At 45.7% G+C, this 24626-nt stretch overlaps 1 protein-coding gene across 2 annotated transcripts; it reads right to left on the reverse strand.

The window, feature by feature from the left end:
- Positions 1 to 278: 278 nt before the first annotated feature.
- LOC310799205 (transmembrane protein 198-like) lies at positions 279 to 23566 on the reverse strand. 2 transcript variants are annotated; one of them, XM_083661770.1, is made up of 5 exons: positions 23136 to 23566; positions 5714 to 5971; positions 3457 to 4032; positions 2713 to 2790; positions 279 to 1817 (listed from the first exon to the last, which is right to left on the reverse strand). In XM_083661770.1, the coding sequence occupies exons 2-5, from the start codon at positions 5868 to 5870 to the stop codon at positions 1765 to 1767; spliced, it is 864 nt and encodes a 287-aa protein (XP_083517896.1). In that variant the 5' UTR covers positions 5871 to 5971; positions 23136 to 23566; the 3' UTR covers positions 279 to 1764. The 2 variants fall into 2 exon arrangements, with proteins under 2 accessions (XP_083517896.1, XP_083517895.1); XM_083661769.1 differs by having other exon boundaries at positions 2642 to 2790.
- Positions 23567 to 24626: the final 1060 nt, after the last annotated feature.

The raw sequence follows: 24626 nt of genomic DNA on the forward strand, positions 1-24626 counted from the left end.
AGAAAAATACTTTATGTTCAATATGATGAAAGGCTAGTCTGGCATGCATTAAGTTTGTCTGCAAAAAAAACCCCTTGGGACTGCCATGGCAACGCCAACCAGTTGCAGAGTAGGAAATCCTCCCCCATGACCTCTTGTCTTGCCATTGAAAAAGAAATCTGGTGAGTAACGCTGCCAGTGTTGCTAGGTGCCCAAAGAGACAAAACACTGCAATTTATTTGAGCTGACTAATGAGCAAAACTGATTTTGTATCAAACAGATTTATTTATCTTCGCAAAATTCCTATCAACAGTTATGTACAGATTCAGGTGACGAGAGCGTTTGTCCCTGCAAAATCATTCACACAAATAACAAAACAGATCATTCTTTAGAAATCTACAAATTAACAGCAAGTATGTGTTAATTCTTTTTTCATCAATCTACTGATAACTTGTTCATAATATAAATTAAATTATTAAAAGATGTTTCAGATACACCACAAGTATACTCGACAGTCTAAAAAACACATGAAAGTCATGTCACCTATTTTGACAAAAGCTACATTGCAAACAAAAAAGGCCATAGCATTAGAGTTGTTAAAAGCTCTAGAAAGGAGCTAAAAAACTATTTCAATTGCACCATTTATTTTACTTATTTTTTCCACTGTCATATTTATGGACCATGTATCTGTCTACGTCATGTGCTGTATTTCTGTTTCATCACATTTCATCTAAAACACACACAAAATGAAAGGACATGCCCTCAAAAATAATTCAACTAAACATACAAACAGTAAGACAGGTACCCACAACAAATAACACTTCATGGCACTGATTAAGAGTTTTTTTTAAGCACAGTACTCAGGTTGTGTCATACAAAGTACTCATGTGATGTCATGACCATAATCCATCACCAAACACAAATACATCTGTCTTTGAGGCATGTACTTGCTGTTACGTATTTAATACTTGACATGAGGAAATGTATGACCTTAGTTTATTAGTATCTGTTTTTTTGAGTTTTCTCTCTCTCTCTCTGAGAAACTCATTGCTGCAGTGGTTATAGTATTCATCAAACAGTGAGCTCAACAATCTGGGAAGCCAGAGTCTTCTCAGTCTGACGACCAGTAAGACGGACGTTATTTCGGGGTTTTCGGTGCAGAGCGAACGCCCGCGCCAAGACTTCCGCTTCCGTCGTTGTTTACAGTCCGACGACGTCTCATATGCGGTTATCTGTTTATAGAGATCAGCCAAAACGTCGTCTGGACCTAAAACACCTACAAAAAGTATCGATCGATCAACTCCAAACTCCATTCTCGCGTCAATTGGACTGGAAACAACGGCCGCGGTGGACAGAAGCGGAAGTCTTGACGCGGACATTCGCTTTCCACCGGAGACCCTGAGATATCAGCCGTCTTATTAGCCGTCAGACTGATAAGGGTCTGGGTGCCCCGATTGGGGGCTCAACATCTCGTCCTTCTCACCCCAGAAAAGCAGCATACCAACAGGGAACCCATGCCACTGAACTCCAGGTTGCTCTCTACAAAACATCCAGGATGGACACACTGGTTAGAGGTGCGCTGGTATAGAATGTTTCCTCCCTCCGCCTCATTTGAGGGACTTTAAAAACCCTTAAGTTTATAGGATCTAGTGGACGTCAGGAAGGCCGAGGGCGTCGTCCCCTGATCCTCAGACCCTGATGACCGGTGTGGTGGCGGTGAGCGGCACGGTGGAGCCCGTGTCATAGTCCAGGTCGATCATGGTGTGGTTGGCGGTGCCCACGCTGCTAAGGGAGGTGCCCGTGCCCGTCTGTCTGTCCCGCAGACTTTGCAGGTAGCTCTGAGAGAAAAGAACAAAACGAGGCAGAGACATGAGAGAGAGGCAGGAAGAAAAAAAGGGGGCTGTTTGAACTTGAAACGGATCTGGGAAGAATAAGTACGATTCACGTTTAGCAACGTTCTTTGCGCTGAGTTTCACAGGGCAGGCTTCCCAATCCCTGATTTGCTGATCAAGTCATTAATCATCATTATCTTGATTGGTTTCCCAAATCTGATTTGGGAGTGTGTCCGCACTGCCACAAATCTGATTTTCAAGTCGGATCTGTGTGTCCAGACCTCCATATGTGGTTTGGGACAAGTGACACAAATCAGACTTGGAGCGTCCAGACCACTTATGTCGATGGTCCAGACTCATAAAACCAATCTGGATAGAATCATAGGTCACTAAAGTTCACAAATCAGATTTGGCCTCCTAGTCTGAACATGGCCTTTGAGATGAGACACGGATCAAGATTCATTACTGTTACATTTTTATAATGAGAAGTAGCAGGCTTTACCGAAGCTCACAGACAACAATGAGAGAGAGAGAGAGAGAGAGAGAGAGAGAGGCTTAAATGTGTGAACACTTCTCAACTGTGCTGTGTTAAACCTATTTACGAATGTTAAGTAAAAGATCTCAAAATAACTTCAATTTCTATAATTGCACAAAATATATAAATTCAAGCACTTTCAATGACCCATGTCTGTTTTCGAAAACTTTCAAGGCCTTGAACACCCCCCCCCCCCCCCCCTTTCTTTCAAATGAACAAACTTTCAAGAGATACATGTCATTTCTAGAACTATCATCTCTAACTACAGCGTGTGTCATGTGGGGGTGACACTGACCGGTGCCAGTAGGTCCCCAGCGTAACGTTTCACTGGGGTGGCTTTACGGCGGTACGTGCCTTCCTGCCCACCTGGCTGCTGTCGCTTCTTGGCATCCTTCTCTCTGATCCGCATCAGCTGGACTCTCTTCTGTCTCCGGCTGATAATGACTAAAAGAAGGCAGGGGAGGGATTGAGAAAGGCAGTTTTACAACAACGGCGCTTTTATTTACTATGACTCATAGTCACTCTGGAGGGAATATAATGAGCTCGTAATGGAAACGTGTTCCATCCAAAATCCTAACTGAAACGTTGTGTGAAAAACATCTTTACAGAATGACAGAGTCTGCTCACACTTTAGTGTAAGCTAAAGCTAAAGCTGGGGCTGGGCCACATGGACAAAATGAAATACCGGTAGCACTTCTTCTTTTGATCACCAAACACTTTACTGCGACAATATTATTTGGAGGGACGACTATTGGTGTTTTCACAAAAATATTTACACAATGAGATTTTCGATCAATAATAATCAGTAATGCGGATGATATAATGACTACGTGTGGGTAAAGAGAGATAATAGAACAGCTAGAACAGTCTGGTAAGTTGACAGTACTGCAGCCTTTAAAACCAGGAAATGACAACACTTATGCCATATCTCGATATCACGATATCCAAAGTCTAAGTCGATATCTAGTCTCATATCGCGATATTACGATATCCAAAATTCTCGGACGATATCTAGTCTCACATCACAATATCGATATAATATCAATGTATTGCCCAGCCATAGTGTGTAAGCCTGACGATATTATATATATATATATATATAATCCTCACCCTCAGTGTGGGAGAAGCTGTCGTCCGTCAGTTTCCACTGGACCAGTACTCCCATCATGCTGAGGGCGGGCCAGATGCCCAGGATGACCCAGCTGTACCAGCAGAGGGGCGGCCCGGGCGCCAGGCGCAGGCACTCGTACACGTGCGTGGCCAGCGCCAGCATCTCCACAAAGTAGTCGGCGCACACCGTCATGATGGCCGCCCCGAACACGGCGGTGGACAGCATGGTGAACAGCTTCTGCCACTGCAGCGTGAGCACGGCGAACAGCATGCCCGCGCCCAGCAGCGTGCCCAGGGGCACCCACACGCTGCCGGGCGTGTAGAACTGGTGAACCACCAGCAGGGCGGCGAGGGCCAGCAGGAGCCCCAGCAGCAGCCCGGTCATGAAGAGGCCCACGCTCCGCACCAGCATGGTGACCAGGCCGCACAGGAGGCCGATGCCCAGGCCGATGCCCGCGCTGGCCTCCACGCTCAGCTGGGTGTCCAGCACACGCTCCTTGTGACACAGCAAGAAGATGATGACGGAGCCAAACATCAGCCCCGACAGGAACATCACCGCCTTGAAACAGCGGTAACCTGGAAGACACGGGACGGGATCAGTGGTACGATGACTCACGATGAACACCACTTTTATGATTTTTGAAGCGTGAATGTGATCGGCAAAAATCGAGATTGCCAGAAAACGCTTCGAAAATAATCGGGTTCATTTGTGCAGATGATCTTGCTGAACACAAAGATCTCAGTGTCATAAATTGTTGTTAACCACAGACCTTATTTCAGGCATAATACTGTAACCCAAATGGGAAATCCCCACACAAAAAGCCCAGTGACTAGCAGACGAGGGGACCAGGCCATGCTAACTTCCGGGTTTTAGGATTCCAGACAACTCAGAGGTGACAATTTGCCAGTTGAAAAGTCCCACCTCCAACTAGGTGTTTCCAGCTGCACAACACTGTTGTGTGTTGGGTGACATCAGACAACTGATTCTCTGTGAAGTCCCCCCAACCCACCCCCCACCCCCGAGTTTACAAGTCGCAACTCCGACTCTGAGTGGCGTTCCAGTGTACTTTTTCTAGTAGGAGGTCAGAAAATCCCAAGGTCTGAGTTGTCTGGAATGCGGCATCATTCAGTCGATAATGAGGGAAATCAATGCGATCATTATGCTCAATCTATTGGAAGAAAAGGCAACAGCCTGTTCATGAAGGCTGCAGGCTTGACCAGTAGAGTCATCCTCACGGGAAATGATTCATGTGTGTGTGTGTGTGCGTGTGTGTGTGTGTGTGTGTGTGTGTGCGTGTGTGTGCGTGTGCATTTGCGTGTGTGTGCACATGTGTCTGTGTGAGGCATGATTATAACACACTGCACAACATCACAGTGGTGGATCTCCGTCATGCGTGACGATAACATAAATGGCCCGACGTCTTCAATATCTCAAATCAGTTGGCTGTGAAATTGTTGTGACATGAGGGAGTTTCCAACGACTGACAAATACACAACTTTCACTTTTTTATGTTCCAGCCTGATTCCATCACATTTTTACAAGGAGGAATGGCGCCAATGCATGTTGCAATCTGCTCCTAGAGGAGAGCAACCGAATAGCCGACTTGAATTGGCAAAATCAAACTGTGTACCATATAGAGCAGTGGTTCTCAGGGGTCCGTGGCACTTTGCCAGGGGGTCCGCGAAAAGTTTTCAAGTAAAAAAAAAAAATTTTTTTTTTTTTTTTTTTTTTATAAAATGCTACATGTTACTTATTCCTTCTCAAACTACTTCCTACATGGTTGCTAGTCTATCAAAATATCTTGGCTGTCATTGATTGTGTTGCATAGTGGTTTTCTGTACTGTTGACAAATTGTGATATTGTAAGTCACTTTGGATAAAACAAAAGTGTCTACTAAATGACGTAATGTAAATGTAATGTAATAAAAAAAAAAAAAAAAAAAAAAATCAAAATCTTCATAGTTCAACGAAAATAGTTTATGCTTTAAATCTAAAATGGTTCATGGATTACATTCTAATAACAAACCTATCAAATTAAAAGTCAAGCACGTTACCGTGGAAACAATTAAGCTTAGCCCAAAATCACAAATCAGAATGAGGGGGTCCCCGGTATATTTTCTATCTTGTAAGGGGTCCTTGGCTGAAAAACATTTGAGAACCTCTGATATAGAGCACGGGGTTACGTACACATATGTTCAGATGCTGTGTTGTGTTATAAGAAAAACATGAGTTTTTAGCAGCACGTTTGGTGTCTTACCAAAGAAGCAGTAGATGATACCGAACAGGCAACACATGGAGCAGATGACGGTAGGGATGATATCATAGTTTCTCTCGATCTCCAGGCTACAGGCGTCCAGCTCAGCCGGGCCCGGCCCCGCCCCGTCAGCGCCGCCCAGCCCAGTGGGATCTGCCATCTTCAGCCAATGTCAGCGGGTTTTGGGGCTGCTGGAAGTTTGGGACAAGGCTCAGAGCGACCGACTGCGTTATCTTAGATCCATCGGAGCGCGTGAGGTGACTGCAAAAGAAGAGAAGAAGAACGTTGGTGTAAATCAAAGATCACCACAAACAAGGAGGAGAACCCTGTTTGAAACAAAAACAAACGTTGGAGAAAAACAAACTTTTGATTATAAAAGTTTTGATAGTGTAACTCTAGTGGAGTCATGTAAACAGAGCCTGAAGGCCGGTCCCAGTTCCTCTAACAGACATTCTCTAGCCAGTAAGAACAGAACACATTTGAGAAAAGGAAACGCAGTTGAATGAGTGGAGAATTAAATACGGCATGGCCCCGTCAACACAGGGACTACTCGGGCGTCCGGGTAGTGTACCGGTAGATTCCCTGCCTACCAACATGAGGGTAGCAGGTTCGCACCCCAGATCAGCTGTGACTTCTGCCTAGCTGCATGTGTGACTGTCATAAGCTTCTACTGAATGCAGCACTGTGTGCGTGTGTGTGTGTGTGTGTGTGTGTGTGTGTGTGTAGCACATTTGGTTTCTATGGGCACAGACAGAAACCATAAACATATCCAATGAACCATAGAACGGCTCCCCATTTTAAACAATACTGAACTTAACACAAAAACACGTAATCGATCACCGCTGTTATATTGTGATGGCAACTAGCTGAATCTGTATCTGATTGCACTACACACAGAACGAGTGTAGAAAAGCAGATATTGTTATACTGAAGTACAATCTCATGTGTCTTGAAGTTTCCCCTTTTCTGTGATTGTATGCCTGCAAAACAGTGCCTACAAAGTAAACAACTGGTGCTGTCCAAGCCAACGGTTATAATATGCTATTTAATAGGTTGAGCTGGCAGGCGCAGAGCCCCACAGAGGGTAGTAGAGTTAGCAGGGGCTCAAGGCTTTAGGGTGGACTGCTCTCTGTGATGCTGCTGGCAGGTCCTCCTCCCTCAGCTTTAGGGTGGACTGCTCTCTCTGTGAGGCTGCTGGCAGGTCCTCCCTCAGCTTTAGGGTGGACTGCTCTCTCTGAGGCTGCTGGCAGGTCCTCCCTCAGCTTTAGGGTGGACTGCTCTCTGTGAGGCTGCTGGCAGGTCCTCCCTCAGCTTTAGGGTGGACTGCTCTCTGTGTGCGGCTGCTGGCAGGTCCTCCCTCAGCTTTAGGGTGGACTGCTCTCTCTCTGAGGCTGCTGGCAGGTCCTCCCTCATGATCTCACCGCGGTCCAGATCAGATTACAGCTCACTCACGTTTTCAGCTCAGAGGAACAGTCCGTCCCTCCCTGGCTTTTCTCTTCATCTGCTTGCCAGCTCCCTCTCTGTCCCCCTCCTCCTGCTTATCTGACGCTTTGTCTCTGCTTCATTACCCCAAACTTTACACACCTTTCATCTACCTTCCCTTTTACACCAGACGCAAAGCACTTTCTTTTGGCCTTTTTCTCCCACACACAGGCTACATACTGTACGTAGTTATGACCTGCCCATGACTTTACATGGAAGAAATGATAGACCATTGGAAAGTTCTCTCTCTTTCGCTTGCCGAGTCCTTTGGTACCTGTCTCTCTCTCTGTCCCCCATCAGATACAATTGTGATGACAGACCGAAATGAAGAAGAATGCATCTTGACACAGTAAAATTGGCTGTGGATGCAATAATATAGTTGTGTGAGTGATCGTGCTAAAACACATTACTGTATTTATTTTGATGAAAAATGGGAACTATTCTTCAGCAACTCTTACATTAAAACTCTTTACATTATTAGACAAACACTTTTCATAACCGTGTGAGCAGCAAAGACGCACAGAACCTCCCTGTTAGGGGATTAGTACTACGCACAGAACCTCCCTGTTAGGGGATCAGTACTACGCACAGAACCTCCCTGTTAGGGGATCAGTACTACGCACAGAACCTCCCTGTTAGGGGATCAGTACTACGCACAGAACCTCCCTGTTAGGGGATCAGTACTACACACAGAACCTCCCTGTTAGGGGATCAGTACTACGCACAGAACCTCCCTGTTAGGGGATCAGTACTACGCACAGAACCTCCCTGTTAGGGGATCAGTACTACGCACAGAACCTCCCTGTTAGGGGATCAGTACTACGCACAGAACCTCCCTGTTAGAAGATCAGTACTACACACAGAACCTCCCTGTTAGGGGATCAGTACTACACACAGAACCTCCCTGTTAGGGGATCAGTACTACACACAGAACCGCCCTGTTAGGGGGTCAGTACTACACACAGAACCTCCCTGTTAGGGGATCAGTACTACGCACAGAACCTCCCCGTTAGGGGATCAGTACTACGCACAGAACCTCCCTGTTAGGGGATCAGTACTACGCACAGAACCTCCCTGTTAGGGGATCAGTACTACGCACAGAACCTCCCTGGCTGTTAGGGGGTCAGTACTACACACAGAACCTCCCTGTTAGGGGATCAGTACTACACACAGAACCTCCCTGTTAGGGGATCAGTACTACACACAGAACCTCCCTGGCTGTTAGGGGGTCAGTACTACACACAGAACCTCCCTGTTAGGGGATCAGTACTACACACAGAACCTCCCTGTTAGGGGATCAGTACTACGCACAGAACCTCCCTGTTAGGGGATCAGTACTACACACAGAACCTCCCTGTTAGGGGGTCAGTACTACACACAGAACCTCCCTGTTAGGGGATGCTGTTTTGCTGGTGAGTGTGTAAACCCAGACCCGGCTCTCCATGTTGGGCTTGTTCCTTCCTATCATGTTCCTCGTTCCCCTCTAATCTGCGTTCAGTCATATCAGAGGAAGCAGAGGAACAAGATGACATCTTCCTGCTACAGTGGAGCTTTCACGTTCAAGTGTGAATACAATGGCTCATTTTCATTCACGTCTGCAGTTTACGGTGCCAACTGGGAGATATCAGAGCCTAAAAAAAAAAGTGTCTGCCTACTTGTATTAGGAGGTTGACAGCTTGGATATTTAATTTGACAGTAGATCAGACATGACATGAACAGCGCATGTGAAACACCTGTGCTGGCCAGTTGAGTTACAGTATGGTGTCTTCACTTGGAGAGTTGCTCCTATAAAGCATGCGTTTCCCCAGGGTGCCTCTCACACCACGGCCTAAAGCCTTTTGGACTGCTTCCGTTTGCCTGTTCAGTTGCCTTTTGCCATTTTCCAATCTGAGACAATTGTAAAAAAAAAAAAAAAAAAAAAATTTTTTTTAAGGAGTATGAAACATGAACGTGCAACTATATCAAGTGAGCTATATGAGGTGAATTTCATTGTCCACCACACAGAGAACTAGGCTACATTTTGGCAGGAACATGCTTGCATTGCTTGCACAGTACAAGTTTCCTCCAACAAATGACATCATGTGTTTTTGTAGGACGTAGCAAGCACTTCAAAGTTGCTGGAGACCTATTAATGATTCTATCCAGATTGGTTTTATGAGTCTGGACGCTCCAAGTCTGATTTGTGTCACTTGTCCCAAACCACATAATATGAGGTCTGGACAGACACGCAGATCCGACTTGAACACTTGCCCGAATCAGATTTGTGGCAGTGCGGACACACTCCCAAATCAGATTTGGGAAACCAATCAAGATAACGATGATTAATGACTTTAGCAGCAAATCGGATTTGCCTGTAATGTGAACATGGCCTAAGACTGTTAAGACGACCAAAAAATTTAAGTTTTCTAAAAGAAAAAATAAACGATTAAATATTTAGTCAAGAGATTTTTAAAAATCCAACTTATTTGAACCCTTCTACTGCTGTTCTGTTTTCTTTCCCTGAACACAAAGCAGTTGATTCATGCCTCCGCCTCTTTATCGGTTTCGTTTTGCTCTGTTCTTCCGTACACCACAATATATAGCTTGACTTTTCAAGTCGTAGTTTGACATTTTGTGGGAGATGGTAACATTGTAACACATTACATTATACAGTAGTTTTTTTTTTTTCCATAATTGCACTATAATTAGACAATAACAAAATTTGCCACAACTTCCTATGCTGCTACTAGCAGGCCAAGACCTCGACTAAATATGTTGTGGTCACATTATTGGATCTAGTTACACATCGAGGAAAAAGTCACCAATGCTAACTTTTTTTTTTACTACAAGTCTCATCCTTTCTTGCAGTATCATCTCTATAACAACTCATAAATCCACGTGTCATAATATGTGGTTAGTGTTAAATTACATTATAATTTTTGAAATAAGATTTTGGGGTTACCAGTAAAACTAGCAGCTAAAATTCTTTCAGTGTGAACTGTGGACTAGTCTTTTTTTTTATCAAGTTTTTCTCCCCAATTGTACTTGGTCATTCAACTGTCTTCTACAATCTGCCCATTCGAATTGAGCTAGAGGCAGACTGGAAGGAAGTTCAATGGTATTCGACCAATCACGACACATGTAAACATAACCGAGGCAGGTGATTGGCGAAATGAGCGGATGTCCCCGCCTTGAGCGGACGTCCCGCCTTCCGTTTTGACCAACTGTCAACGTTCGTAGTTTACACAGCCATAAGTGCAGTTTCCGCCGTTCTTCCGAGTGGGTTTGGATTGGACTGGATCCGACGCTGATTGGCTGAAGGACTGGATTTGGCGACGTTGATTGGCTGAAGGAGTTGTCAGTCAAGGCAAGTACTCTCACTCATTGCTGTGGATGGCTTGGAGTCCAGACGGACACGTAGAGCCAAACGGAACGTGAGATCACGTTATCAAGATGGTTTTAAGCAGGCTAGTACTAGTAGACAATAGGGCTGGGTATTGGCAAGGATCTCACGATACGATACGTATCACGATACTTGGGTCACGATACAATTGTATCACGATATATTGCGATGCGATGTTCTACAGAATTTACTCAAAATTAAATAATAGAGCTAAAGATACAACACACTGTGTACCACCCAGGTAGTGTAATAATATGTACGGTACATCACTTTATACTGATAAGTTAGTGGACAAATTTAGTCAAAACTACTGAGTGTTGAGTGTTACTGAACGCATCGATATGGGAAATATCGATACAGTATCGATTAGGGGTGGGAATCACCAGATGCAGAGAGGCCTGGCATGGCATGGCCTGGAAAAAAATAATAAAATAAATTATATCGCGATATTATTATATTATATCACATGCTTCCTCCGATGCATGTGCAGCCGCCAGCCACTTCTTTTCACCTGACAGCGAGGAGTTTCACCGGCAGGACGTAGCGCGTGGGAGGATCATGCTATTCCCCCCCAGTTCCCCTCGCCCCCGAACAGGCGCCCCGACCGACCAGAGGAGGCACTGGTGCAGCGACCAGGACACAACTAGTCCGCTTTTTAAACTACATTTTAGGAGTAGTTTCCTCAAATCTGTACACACACACGCACACGCACACACACACACGCACACGCACACACACACACACACACGCACACGCACACACACACACACACACACACACACACACACACACACATTCACAATGGTGTCCTGTGTGCAGGAGGCTTGGAGGTCCACGCTACTCTGGGAGAAAAGAGCCATTATACAGCATGACAAAGACTCTGAGGCCCCAAGCCGTGAGCTCCAGTGGCACTCAGAGCAAACCATGCGCAGGAAAAAGGGAGACCACCTAAAGATGGCGAAGAGCACCAAGGATACTGGTCGATACCAAGTGTTTGCTTAGAGAGAGATACAGTAGGTGCCAAGTATGTATGCCCTGAGAGAGTTGGTGAGTGATGGAGGGAGGGAGGGGTGTCTTACTAAGAGGCACAGCTTTTTTTTTTATCTCAAAGAATTATGTCATTCAACTCACTGGAGGCCCCAAAAGCCCCCAATGCTTCTTCCCAGCAGAATGTTCAATAAGCTAATGTCGCCTGGCAACAAATACAATACCAGCAAACAGTGTTTGGCCACCATTTTCAGTTCCAGGATGTGACCGCCTGATCGTTAAGTTCCAGATCCCTTCAACGACGGACTGGAGGTTTTCCATGAAAATCGAAAAGTTTTATTGAAAAATGCAAAATGTTCTCCAGGATAGAACCGCTAATAATGATGACCAATGGAGAGAGTTAAAACGCAATAAGCATCACAGCTGTAGATGAGACACTAGAATATATAGGTTGTGTTATGCTTGAAACTAAAACCTAGGTAAAGAGTGTACCCTTCCTGAACAAACAGGTCACGGGGGGCCCGAGGAGCTGACTGAGAGACCTCAGCTGCTGAGGAATAAGGCGGGGCAGAGGACACGTTCCCCACATAGCTAATGCGGGTGTGTTTAATCAAGGGGGTGGGGGTGTGATTACAGCCCAGGATGGGGTGGGGTGGGGGGGGGGGGGGTTCTGGCTTGATGGCCAGGACCAGCTGAGAAGCTGGAGAACCTGCGGTGTTATGACTCGACTGTCTGAAGACTTCACTTGGAAGACTCTCCAGTGGACCATGGGCTGGGCTGTCTCTGAATGTGAGAGATGCACAGGAGCTTTTACACACCACAGCTGTAGCCGTAGATCACGCCACCCTCAGCTGAGTAGCCTGACCGGCTCAAAGACCCAACAAGTAGAGACAAGAGCGAGCATGGGCATGATGGTGCTGCGATGCAGAAGAAAACGGACAGAATCATGGAATTCGGTAATAAAAATGGACCCAACTGTAAAACATGGAATATTGCAGAATTTTCCATAATTTAGCTGAAATGAGTCAACGTAGGCCTAATTATCAAAATCAAAAGTTCGACCTGATTATTGCAGTAACCTACATGACTTCATAACTATAAAATAGGGCGAGATAAATAATAATGTTTTCGATTGGGGTGTGTTGGTCTTGCGTGGGACCCTTACGTCACCTCACAACTTGGTGTTCACTTTGAGAAACATGTGGAATAGACTGTCTGAGAGAGCCAAGTCATATTATTATATAAAAATAAATAAAAAAAAGGCAGGACATCACATCCTATGGGCCACTACTACTGAGCTTCCTGCCTCCCCACACCAGGAAGCTGGGGCCCACAAGAGGAAGTGGGGCTCATCAGGTTGCAGTCTGTTGGAACTGACTCTTCTCTTGGGGCCACAGAGCCAGAGACAGAGTGGGGTTATCAACACAGAGCCTTCACGTCACTACCCCAACAACACACAATCTGCCTGGGTGTCATCCAAAAACACAACGCTCACTGGCTACGTCTGTTATGCTTCCATGTATTAATAAGCCTAGCCAACAACTGCAGCACAGCTGTAATGGCTGAAGAGCTGATTTGTGAGGTGGACTGGGGAAACGCGAGGCGGTTGCCAGAGAATTTGCACTCCGAGTAAAGTTATTTTATTCACCTCGTGTTCCAACACAGGGCTCAGCCATTATAGAGATAAAGATGGGAGTGCTGCATTGGGTCAAGACATCAATATAAGTTAGCAGAGTAAAGAAATCAGGTGCTCTTCCAGGATGGGGCATATATAGATACAAGATCAAAAAGAGAGGTAGCTGTCCAGTATGGTTGCAGGGAGTTCCTCAGGTGTTGAAGGCAGCAAAAAGGGAAGACATCCGAGGCACTCTGAGTTCTATTAAGAATCCTTTCTTCTACAGGGATATACAGCCAGGGCTCAGCCAGTGACTTCCTATTGTGTTGACACTTCCTGTGACAGTACAGCACTAGTGTGACCAGGAAGTCATAACACAACTGGGTCAAGTGGGCGGGGCTACATAAGGTGAATACCACAGTTAGTTCCGGCGGAGCAATTTGATTGGACAAGAGGGATCCTAGCCGTGCTGATATTTCACGATAACATCACGGGCGCTTCACTCTGAGTATATCACTCCGCTTCACAGCTGTTCTAAACGTTTCCTTGATTAGGCTGCGTTCAAACAGCGCTCGCTACCCAGCAATATGGATTTAACCTGAATTATGAACGGTAAGCTGAAATCATCTGTGCTAACCTCAAAGTAGCTAATGCTAGGTTAGCTAGCTTGCAGTCAGGAAACTGCAGGCAGGTAGTTTACCTATTGTTGCTTGCTTGGCAACACTTGGTAGTGCAATCCTGAGGGAACTGTTTTTGTTGCCGGAGGAGAATAACTAGGGGTGGGGGAAAAAATCGATTCACCTAAGTATCGCGATTTTTAATGTCACGATTTTTTGGATCGATCTTTTATTCCAGAATCGATAATCGCAAATTAAAAAAAAAAAAAAAATTTTTTTTTTTTTGGGTGCTTGCAGTCAGGCCACTCACTGAACAGCAGGCCAGGCGCCGCCTACTGGTTTACTAGTGGTTTTATTACTTTATTAGTTAGTCTGAAGTAATAATTACACTTCAGGGTTAAAGTGGGTGCATCTCATTGTAAAATTGGACTTCAAACGGCCCAAATCTGGCTTCAAACGGCCCAAATTTCACGCGGGTTGGCCCATATCGGCCTGGCCTGCTTGGTATCTAATGCCCGGCCTGAATTATGATCCCAGTCCGCCCCTGTTTTTAACTATATTGCCCAGCCCTACTCATGATATATAATATACAGTCTCTAGTGTATGATTCAACTTTTCCCATGTTCTAATCTAGTGTAAAAAAGCAAACAAACTGAAAAAAGAAAAGAAAAAAATAAACAAAAATCGCAATAAATCGTAATATCGAATCGCAATAATCGTAGAATCGCAATACTTAAGAATCGCAATATAAATCGAATCGGCACCCAAGAATCGTGATAGTATCGAATCGGGAGATAAGTGAATCGCCACAGCCCTAAGAATAACAGACATAAATCATCTGTTGTTGCAGATTACTTAAAACAATGCTATTATTACTTGATTAATAGCTTTGTTTATGCTGTACAACTGTTGTATAAAAGCAATATCACACTCGAGGTCGTGCTGTTGTTGTCTAATGTCGTCACGGCTGTGATTATCTACGACCGAATCACAGCCGTGACGACATTAGCACACAGCAGCACGACCTCCAGTGTGATATTGCTTAAATCAGCATGGATGTCATGAGTGTTACTCATTCCTGTCACTCTTCACTGCACTGGCAATGACTAAAACATAGACGCAACCAAAATAATGGTATTTATATCATTAGCCCAAATACAAACCAGCTAGATCAAGTGATGAGGCCTCTATGCTACCTCACACAATAGGAGTTCTCGCTAACTTTCAGCATGTTGTGGAGTCAATCCAAATCTTAAAGGGACGATCCCTGGTCCATTCCCAGATTCGCTCCCTCCAGTCAGCTGTCTTCCCAAGGTGTCACATGATCTTTTTCCAGGTCGTCAGCTGCTCTGCTCACAGCAGTCACTAGACAAATCCATTTGAGACAGTTACCAACACGTTAGCGGCTCCGATGCTACTATCTGTTGTGCTATTCTAGGAGGACCACCTGTGTAGAAAGGATGTTAAAGGAAAGAGTCACAGTGGGTAGTCTCTTAACTCATTAAGTGCCATAGACGACCTAACTCGTCTTACATAATCCAGCGCTTAAGTGCCAAGGACGAGCTAACTCGTCTTACATAAACATTTTTTTTTTTTGACGGTGGGACATCAATCAACCCCTTTTACATCTTCGAGATAACTATTTGGAGCAAGAGCATGTGTGTAATCTATTTTACCGACCACTAAGTGGCGACAGAGACCGAGAGAAGTCACAGCCACGGGACCCAAAAGCCACAAAAGCAGCCGCCTCCCGCGGAAATGGCTTGGCGATTTTACAGTCAGAAGCCCGGACACACACACACAGAACGGACAGAGATCCCTTCCCCCCAGAGCCGCGCAGCAACGCGCGAACACACACACACACACACACACACACACACACACACACACACACACACACACCGCGGGAGCAAGCCATTCAAGGAAATGGCGACGCGATTTTACAGTAATCCATTTCAGACTCGTCTTGCCCGACAGGCAGACAGGCAGGCAGGCAGCAGCAACGCGCTTCTGACACGCCCGCTGTTAGAGCCAGGAGGAAGGAGGAGAAGACACACGGAGGGAGGAGTTTGAATGAGAGGGGTGTTTCCTGTTGTTATGGAGGAAATTACTGTTCAAAACTATTGTTTAGAATGTCTGACGGTCTTACTGATGCCAAAAATGAATGGTTAAAGTGACTGTTTCACAAAAAGCCATTTATCTCTGAATAAATTTCCAGACGCTGAAACCATGCTGTACTCAACGGCTAATATCTACATAACTACTAACTCTGCAAACTAACTCTTTTAGACAGAGAAAGCACACATTCTATTAGTTATTTTTAGATGATTGGTGTTCATGAATTCTTAACAGAAAAGAATCCTCGGCTATTCTAAAATGAGCCAGAATCGTCAAAAACACCCCTGGCACAACTTACCTACAGGAATGAAAACATGGCTGGCATTCAATGTGTTAAAACAGACTGTCTCATCTACATCCGGCTGTACGTTACACCCCCAGAACATGCACAAGGAAGTTGGGAAAACAACTTTCAGACAAGAAAGAAGTTCGACGGAATCCGACCAATCACGACACGTGTGTCCACGAAAAATGCGGCATATTGGATTCTGATTGGACTAATGAGCGGAAGACCCGCCTTTCTGCGATTCTGATTGGACTAATGAGCGGAAAACCCGCCTTTCTACTTCCCATTCCGGTTGGTGCATGATTCTCCCCCACGAAGTACAGACGGTATGGCGGAAGCATTTGAAAATTGCGGAAGCCAACTCGTCTGTTCTAAGAGAATACACAGTGGGTGGATGAGGGCAGGTAGGCTATGTCACTGGGGTTAGTAGGGTGGGGGGTGGCGTCTCACCCATAGCTTACTGTAAACAATGTAAGACATGCACAGCGTGAGAATGAAGATCAGGGAGAATATAAGTCACTCCTATGTGCATTTCAGCAAAATTGTATCTCACATCATCAAGCCTAGACGCTAGATTATATTAGGCAGGAAGGCTGACATCTGAGGACTAACACAGCACAACAACTCATTCATGTCTGCAGTGTGGGAAGAGCGTTATGTTGAAAGCGACGTGATGTTATAGATGGGTCAAACTTCTCCATCTTGTCAGAGCACTTTATGAAAGGCAGGAAATGCATTGTTGATGTTGATGACAATCCAAGGCCAAGAGACTGCGCGCACTTTCAGGTGTCCGAATATTTTTTGATCAGAATTTCTAACTTCCTTTTCCCCTCATAATCTCTCCAATCCACAGCCAAACTCTGAGCTTAGTGAAACAATAGCAGCCTTTCAACTGAAGCTTGTGGAGACGAGAGCTCCTTACAGAAAGTACACAATGAGATGCCTTCTGAAGGGAGTCACATGTCTGCTGCATCATGCATGCGCCGCATACACACATTCATATGCTCATATTCAGAAATGTACAAAAATTATGGTCAAACTCAGCGCACAGCGCAGCAGGGAGGGGCAGGTACGCCTGCAGTAGTGCTCTATTAGGGTTTGTGGTGAGGACAGCCTTCAGTGTGGGGGTGTGGAGCAGCGCGGAGGTCTGTATGTCTTCAGTGTGGAGGTCTGTATGTCTTCAGTGTGGAGGTCTGTATGTCTTCAGTGTGGAGGTCTGTATGTCTTCAGTGTGGAGGTCTGTATGTCTTCAGTGTGGGGGTGTGGAGCAGTGTAGAGGTCTGTATGTCTTCAGTGTGGGGGTGTGGAGCAGTGTGGAGGTCTGTATGTCTTCAGCGTGGGGGTGTGGAGCAGTGTGGAGGTCTGTATGTCTTCAGTGTGGGGGTGTGGAGCAGTGTGGAGGTCTGTATGTCTTCAGTGTGGAGGTCTGTATGTCTTCAGTGTGGAGGTCTGTATGTCTTCAGTGTGGAGGTCTGTATGTCTTCAGCGTGGGGTGTGGAGCAGTGTGGAGGTCTGTATGTCTTCAGTGTGGGGGTGTGGAGCAGTGTGGAGGTCTGTATGTCTTCAGTGTGGAGGTCTGTATGTCTTCAGTGTGTGGGTGTGGAGCAGTGTGGAGGTCTGTATGTCTTCAGTGTGGAGGTCTGTATGTCTTCAGTGTGGGGGTGTGGAGCAGTGTGGAGGTCTGTATGTCTTCAGTGTGGGGTGTGGAGCAGTGTGGAGGTCTGTATGGTCTTCAGTGTGGGGTGTGGAGCAGTGTGGAGGTCTGTATGTCTTCAGCGTGGGGGGTGTGGAGCAGTGTGGAGGTCTGTATGGTCTTCAGTGTGGGGTGTGGAGCAGTGTGGAGGTCTGTATGTCTTCAGTGTGGGGGTGTGGAGCAGTGTAGAGGTCTGTATGTCTTCAGTGTGGGGGTGTGGAGCAGTGTGGAGGTCTGTATGTCTTCAGTGTGGGGGTGTGGAGCAGTGTGGAGGTCTGTATGTCTTCAGCGTGGGGTGTGGAGCAGTGTGGAGGTCTGTATGGTCTTCAGTGTGGGGTGTGGAGCAGTGTGGAGGTCTGTATGTCTTCAGTGTGGGGGTGTGGAGCAGTGTAGAGGTCTGTATGTCTTCAGTGTGGGGGTGTGGAGCAGTGTGGAGGTCTGTATGTCTTCAGTGTGGGGGTGTGGAGCAGTGTGGAGGTCTGTATGTCTTCAGCATGGGGTGTGGAGCAGTGTGGAGGTCTGTGTGTCTTCAGCGTGGGGGTGTGGAGGTCTGTATGTCTTCAGCGTGGGGGTGTGGAGCAGTGTCTTCAGCATGGATGATCTAATAAAATGTGCTGCTGGTGGGCAGCAGGGTGGAAGAGAGTTCAAGGTCTCTTCAACCGGAGGAGCAGAATCCAACCAGCAGAGTCAACCGGCTGGAAGCATCTGCCCTGCTGAAGAGTCCAACGCGCTGAGCCTCGCCCAGCTCCTCCTAATAGAGACTGTGCCACAGGATGAGTCCTCAAACCCAGACGTTAACATCGCCTGGTTCCCTTGTCTGGAAGTCAATGGGTTTTTTCCTCTGGGGATTTTGGTTAGATCAGATGCCTGAAATAAGGTCCACCACAAAAGTCCATGAAATTGAGACCTTTGTGTTTAGCAAGAGATCATCTTCAGAAATGAACCAAAAAAACATGATTTTTTTTAAGCGTTTTCTGCCGATTGCACATTTACACTTCTAAAATCATAAAAGTTGTGTTCACAATTTTGTGAAGATTAGCTCGCTGAACACAAAGCTCTCAGTTTCATAAAATGTTGTCAAACAGGTTATTTCAGGCATGCAACCAAAAACCCCATACAAGACGAGGGAACCCAGCGCGATGCTAACTTCTGGGTTGGCGTAAAAAAACGGCGTCATCTCTGCGGTACTCTATTCGTAATAATCTTATACTCTATTAAACTTTGTGTTCCTTGTTATCTAAATTTGACACGTTCACATTCTTCTGTTGGTGTGCAAGAAATGCGACGTTGCTCACGCAGACTTCCAGAGAAGAAGGAGTCAAAACTGAAATAAAACTAACAGACGACTGAGTGAATTGTGGTCACGTGTAGCGCTAGGTTAGGTCTGTGACGAGGCCTATAGACAGTCAGTCTGTGTTTGGCACGTCCACTTCAGCTCTGTCATTTACAGCAGTGAGGGCCGTCATTGAAGCCTCTTTGTCAACTGCCAGCGAAGAGTAATTGTACCTCCTACAAGGCTCTCATGAGCCGAAAATATCTCATAATGTCCTTCATTTTCCAAGACATCTCGACACCCCCTCTCCTGCCACGGGGGGGAACTGCAGCATAACCGATATTTAAAGTGCTATAAGTAGTCTGTGGACGGGTGTTCATGTTGCTCCACAACTTCAAAACCACTGCTATCAGTTCTTATGTGGTTGGCCTGCTGGGACAATGGGGTTTTCTTACAGCCACAACTCTTTGCTCCTTCCATCTCTGAATCTACCTTCATAACCTTCTGCTGTTCCATCTCTGAATCTACCTTCATAACCTTCTGCTGTTCCATCTCTGAATCTACCTTCATAACCCCAGTCTAACACTCAGTTTGGGCAGTGGTGGCCTAAAGGTTAGAGAAGCGAGCTTGTGACCAGAAGGTCGTCGGTTCAATCCCCGGGACCGGCAGGATATATCGGCGTGGGGGAAAGTGAAAAAGCAGCGCTTGCCCCTCCCTCATGACCACCACTGAGCTGAGGTGCCCTAGAGCAAGGCCCTTAACCCCAAGGTTGGAACTGCTCAGTGACCAGCAAATCAGACTGTGGTTGTACTGGTCAGCTTCCAGGTGTGAGAGAGAGAGAGAGAGAGAGAGAGAGAGAGAGAGAGAGAGAGAGAGAGAGAGAGAGAGAGAGAGAGAGAGAGAGAGAGAGAGAGAGAACAGGGCACTCCTGAAAAAGAGAGCACTATCTTCTGCTAGTTAGGCTAACAATGCAACAATCTTCCAGATTGCCAGTCCTGACACTCCTCAGTATGCTGTGTGGATTAAACTGCCGATCAAAGCCAGTCCTGACACTCCTCAGTATGCTGTGTGGATTAAACTGCCGATCAAAGCCAGTCCTGACACTCCTCAGTATGCTGTGTACTGTAGATTAAACTGGCGATCAAAGCCAGTCCAGACACTCCTCAGTCTGCTGTGTAGATTAAACTGGCCATCAAAGCCAGTCCAGACACTCCTCAGTATGCTGTGTAGATTAAACTGGCGATCAAAGCCAGTCCTGACACTCCTCAGTATGCTGGAGGCTGGAGCGACTCAGGGCCGGAGCACGTGGCCGGACAGATCTGGAATGCTAATCTACAGATCTTTATAAGACTTCAGAGCGAGAGACTTTTCAATAGTCATTGTGAAACTGCAATGCATTTGTCTGCATTTTCACCTCATTCTTGCCAATGAATGACCACAGGATTACAGAAAACAAGGCAAAAGTACACAGACAGTATTGACTGCCCACTGTATAAACTGTACAGCTGTCTCAAGCCAACAGTGTTAAAGTCTGTATAGAGATAATGAGAGGGGAAAGAGCAGTAACTGACAGCGTGTGTGCGCAATGTGCATACACTGTATTCACATGGCAGCAGCGCAGCGCTGATCTGAGATCAGATAAGATGCCTCTTAAATCATCATCGCGGAGGTGCACACTTGCAGTCAAGTGACCTGAACGGTCGGCAAGTTTGATGGATTGTGGCCCAGACTTGTCAACTCTACGACAGGTGTTGGCAAGTCCCAATAAGGGCCCATTCAAAGCAGATTCACACGGATGTGGTGATGATGATGTGATCATGAAGTGTGTTTTCATTTCTTTTCTCTTTTTTTTGTTGCAAGGAGTTTAAAGTTTAAAACCTCAATTAATTGTAAAACAAGAACACGTTTACCGTGGAGAAGCTTTTACTCCAGCAAATAACAGAGTTATAATAGCGGTTTAACCACTTTATCTTCTGCTTGTTTTCAGCACAGGGGGTTTTCAAAGTCTGAGACTGTGGGCCTCCCCCCAGACAAAGATTAGAAAAAGGTGCCCCCCCCCCCCCTCCCTGCTCAATTCCTGGATGCCTATGGGATCATGATTACTGTATTTTATTTGATCCCATAGACACTAAGTGATAGACTGATATTGCTGTTTGACATACTTCAGACTACACCCAATACATAAAAAGGTCTGTTTGAAGCAGGTTTGACGCCACTTATTTGTTTCTAACTCTGGGAAACCACTAAATTCCTCAAAACTATTGTATCTCAGTCTGAACTATCTCTTCAACCAAATCAGACACATTTAGATTCGGGCTATGCTATGTGATCTGATCTCCTTTTGATAACTAATGTAATATATTTTACTTCCATTGACTGAGTCTCCCCTGAAACTGCTTGGAGCAAAATGTTGCATTCTCTTCTCAGTTACACTGCAAAAAAATACCACCTCTGTCATCTCAGGGGAGATCTAATTGGAATATATAGCAGTGATAGTGAAAGCCAACTAGGAGAATCCACCTTAGACTTTGGCCCTCTTGTCATGAGCAAAACGCTAGTGTGTTCTGTAGGAGAAAGCAGATCCCAGCACACGAACAGCCTACACATCTAATTAAACTTTGCCTGGGGGTGAGTGAGTCTGTGTGTACAACACCCACCGCCTCGCCCCAACAACGTTCCCCTGATAGCGGCTTACAGTATCTCAGGACAATATAGTGTTTTAGTACAGTAGGATTTTAATAGCTGCCATGTTGCTTGTTTGTTTTAATCACTGGCAATGAAGGAAGAGTCGGTGTGGTTCAAGTGTGTTTTACTAACAGAAGATCCCTAGGGAAATGAGACTCTTACATTGCATGTGTGCTAATTGAAAGGCAACATAAAAAACAACATGTGCGCTGCAATAAAGCTCACAAGAACCCCCTGCCTCCCCCCTCTCTCTCTCTCTCTCTCTCTCTCTCTCTGATGCAGGGATGGGCTTCCTCTGCGTTTTCAAACGGCCAGAACCATCTGGCACAGGCTGATAGACTAGCTTTGGAGTAGGTCAAGTAGAGAGGGGTGCGTGGAGGGGGTGTAACTACAGACTTGGAGCAACGTCTCTGTGAAGGCAGGACCTGTAGGCTAGGCTGTCACCACACTGACCCAAAAACCAAGACGCAATCCCAGCCTGGAACACCCACCACCAGCAAGGCCAGGCCGCCAGGCCTGGTCACACGCTATGAAGTCTATAATGGAGAGAAATTAAAATGCTCCTCTCACAAAATGAAGGGTACTATCTATATACAGTTAGAACAGACACACCATGGATTCTATGCAATTGTTTGTTGAAGTTGACAGACATGAATGTTTGACAAATCCAGAAATGTAAAATAAAAGAGTTGGTTTTACAATGCTCGAAAAACAATAAGTACTTAGGGCTACCATTTGTTTTCTCTGGCACTACTATATTTTCCAGCTTTAGGATTGTTATATAATATAACTTATATTAGCCAGTAATATCTAATGCATATTGTGAGGGATTTTTTCCATTCTGATTTTCAATGTACCAATAGAGCCTTTCTGGATCCTTGTGTCATTGTCCACAAGTGGTTAAACATTAAGTTGCTTTATGTCCCTTAAATGTAGGCTACTTTACAATAGGCTATTAATAAGTAGTGTAAATGGCCTTGTGCTATTAAAACACACCCCTCATCTTTAGCTAGTTTTGGCACGGTTTAGTCACGATTTGGGGTGGAATCGTTCAAGCAGCCTATAATCCATCATCATCAGTAATAATGAAGTGTATGAGGCTATTGTTGGTAATAAACGGTACTGAAAAGGCCATTGTCAGTGGATAACAAACATGAACCCGATCCGTAGTGTGTAAGAAGCATAGCAGAAGAAAGGAGCAGCTTATAATCATGTAGACGCGTCCGCCACACAGACCCCCCCCAAAAATGGTAACTTTTGCTGTAGTAAAAAGTGTTTGAAACTTACCGATGAGCCTGTGCTCGGCGGCTGTAACGTGACGCACGGTGACGGGCCTGTCAAACAGGAAAAACAGACACAAAGCGGCGGCAGGCAGGCAGGCAGGCAGGCAGGCAGGGTCCCAGGGAAAACCGGTTTTCTCCCAACTTCACGCTAGAGCTCTTTCTGAAGTCGCAGGCTGCAGTATAAGCGGACACACAACTGCATCGCTTGCGTTACGTTATCCCAAAATTGTTACAAAATCTGGTCAAATCTTGTTTTGAACAAATCTGTTACCACGACGACGACGACGACGACGACGAGGCAGTGTCTGTCTGTCTGTCTGTCTGTCTGTCTGCCCGTGGGCGGCTTGGAGAACTTGGCGTCTATCTGTGACTCGCGACTTTTGTGTCCTGTCCTGCCAGCCTGTGGAAACGCTCCTCCACACACCTCCTCCCCTCTCTCTCTCTTTCTCTCACTGAATCAGAAAGCGCTTTAAAAAGAGAGAAACGTTTTTCCTCTCTCTCTCTCTCCAGCCGAGGCAACCCACTACTTGGGCAACCAACCCCCCCCCTCTCTCCCTGTCCCATCTAGCGTCGTGTCAGTCCGCCCGCCCGCCGTGGGAAGGGGAGGGCGCACAGCCGCACAGTGTCACGATTCAAACTTTTACAATTTACCCAGAGGCCATGCACTGATTATTGAATGTGTTTGTTTGTTTATTTATTATTTATGTACCTATTACATTAAATTGGACATCATTAAAGGGCGCATTATGAAAGGAAATACTTAAAAAGGAAATACTTAAACCTCTATGAAGAACTGGTGTGGTCAGATAGGCTACCATGTAGCTACATTTTCCAAGCAAGCTTGTAGCTAGTTTTTCCAAGGACTATTTGTATGTTATGACTGGGGATGTCGACCAAGGAAGATATTGGATACATTTCATTATGATGATTAGCTACTTTGATGCAGGCTATCTAGTATAAAACAGATACAAATGATAGAAAAAAGAGATACACAAATACAGAAAGATACAAATGGTGTTAAAGGCACTGCTTATGGACTAGTGCAGTGATTTTCAAATGGGGGTCCGGGGGCCCCCAGGGGTCCTTGAAGAGGGTTCCCAGCCAAAAGGGGGGGGATTTATTTGAGCTATATTTCCATTCATAAGTAACACAGTGACTTTTTGGTCATGGGTTTGATACACTTTCTGTAATAAAACATCTAAACGCATCAGTCTTATTGGGGGACCGTGGGACAAAATCCTATCAAATGGGGGGGGCATGGTCTAATCTTTGTCAGTTTAGGGGTCCCTCGTGTGAAAACATTTGAGAACCACTGGACTAGTGAACTGAAGTGTTTTGGTGTGGATGAAACTGTCCTTTGGAGATAGTTTGACATTTTCTCCCCCCCATGCTTGTATGTGTTTGTCAAGGGACTTGAGGATTTGTTGAGATAACGTGCCAACTGGTGACTCAGACTCTCTGTCTGCATGCAGGCTTGTGGTGTGCCTGCACGGCA

This window comes from Poromitra crassiceps (assembly GCF_964638095.1).
Source record: "Poromitra crassiceps genome assembly, chromosome: 27".
Lineage (NCBI taxonomy): Eukaryota > Metazoa > Chordata > Actinopteri > Beryciformes > Melamphaidae > Poromitra > Poromitra crassiceps.

Excerpts from the sequence above, each read along its gene's own strand:
- LOC310799205 (XM_083661769.1), bottom strand. The coding sequence starts at position 5,870 with ATGGCAGATCCCACTGGGCTGGGCGGCGCTGACGGGGCGGGGCCGGGC. Across the intron at positions 2,791-3,456 it reads CAGCTTCTCCCACACTGAGG|TCATTATCAGCCGGAGACAG; the intron begins GTGAGGATTATA and ends GCCTTCTTTTAG. Across the intron at positions 1,818-2,641 it reads CTGGGGACCTACTGGCACCG|AGCTACCTGCAAAGTCTGCG; the intron begins GTCAGTGTCACC and ends CTTTTCTCTCAG.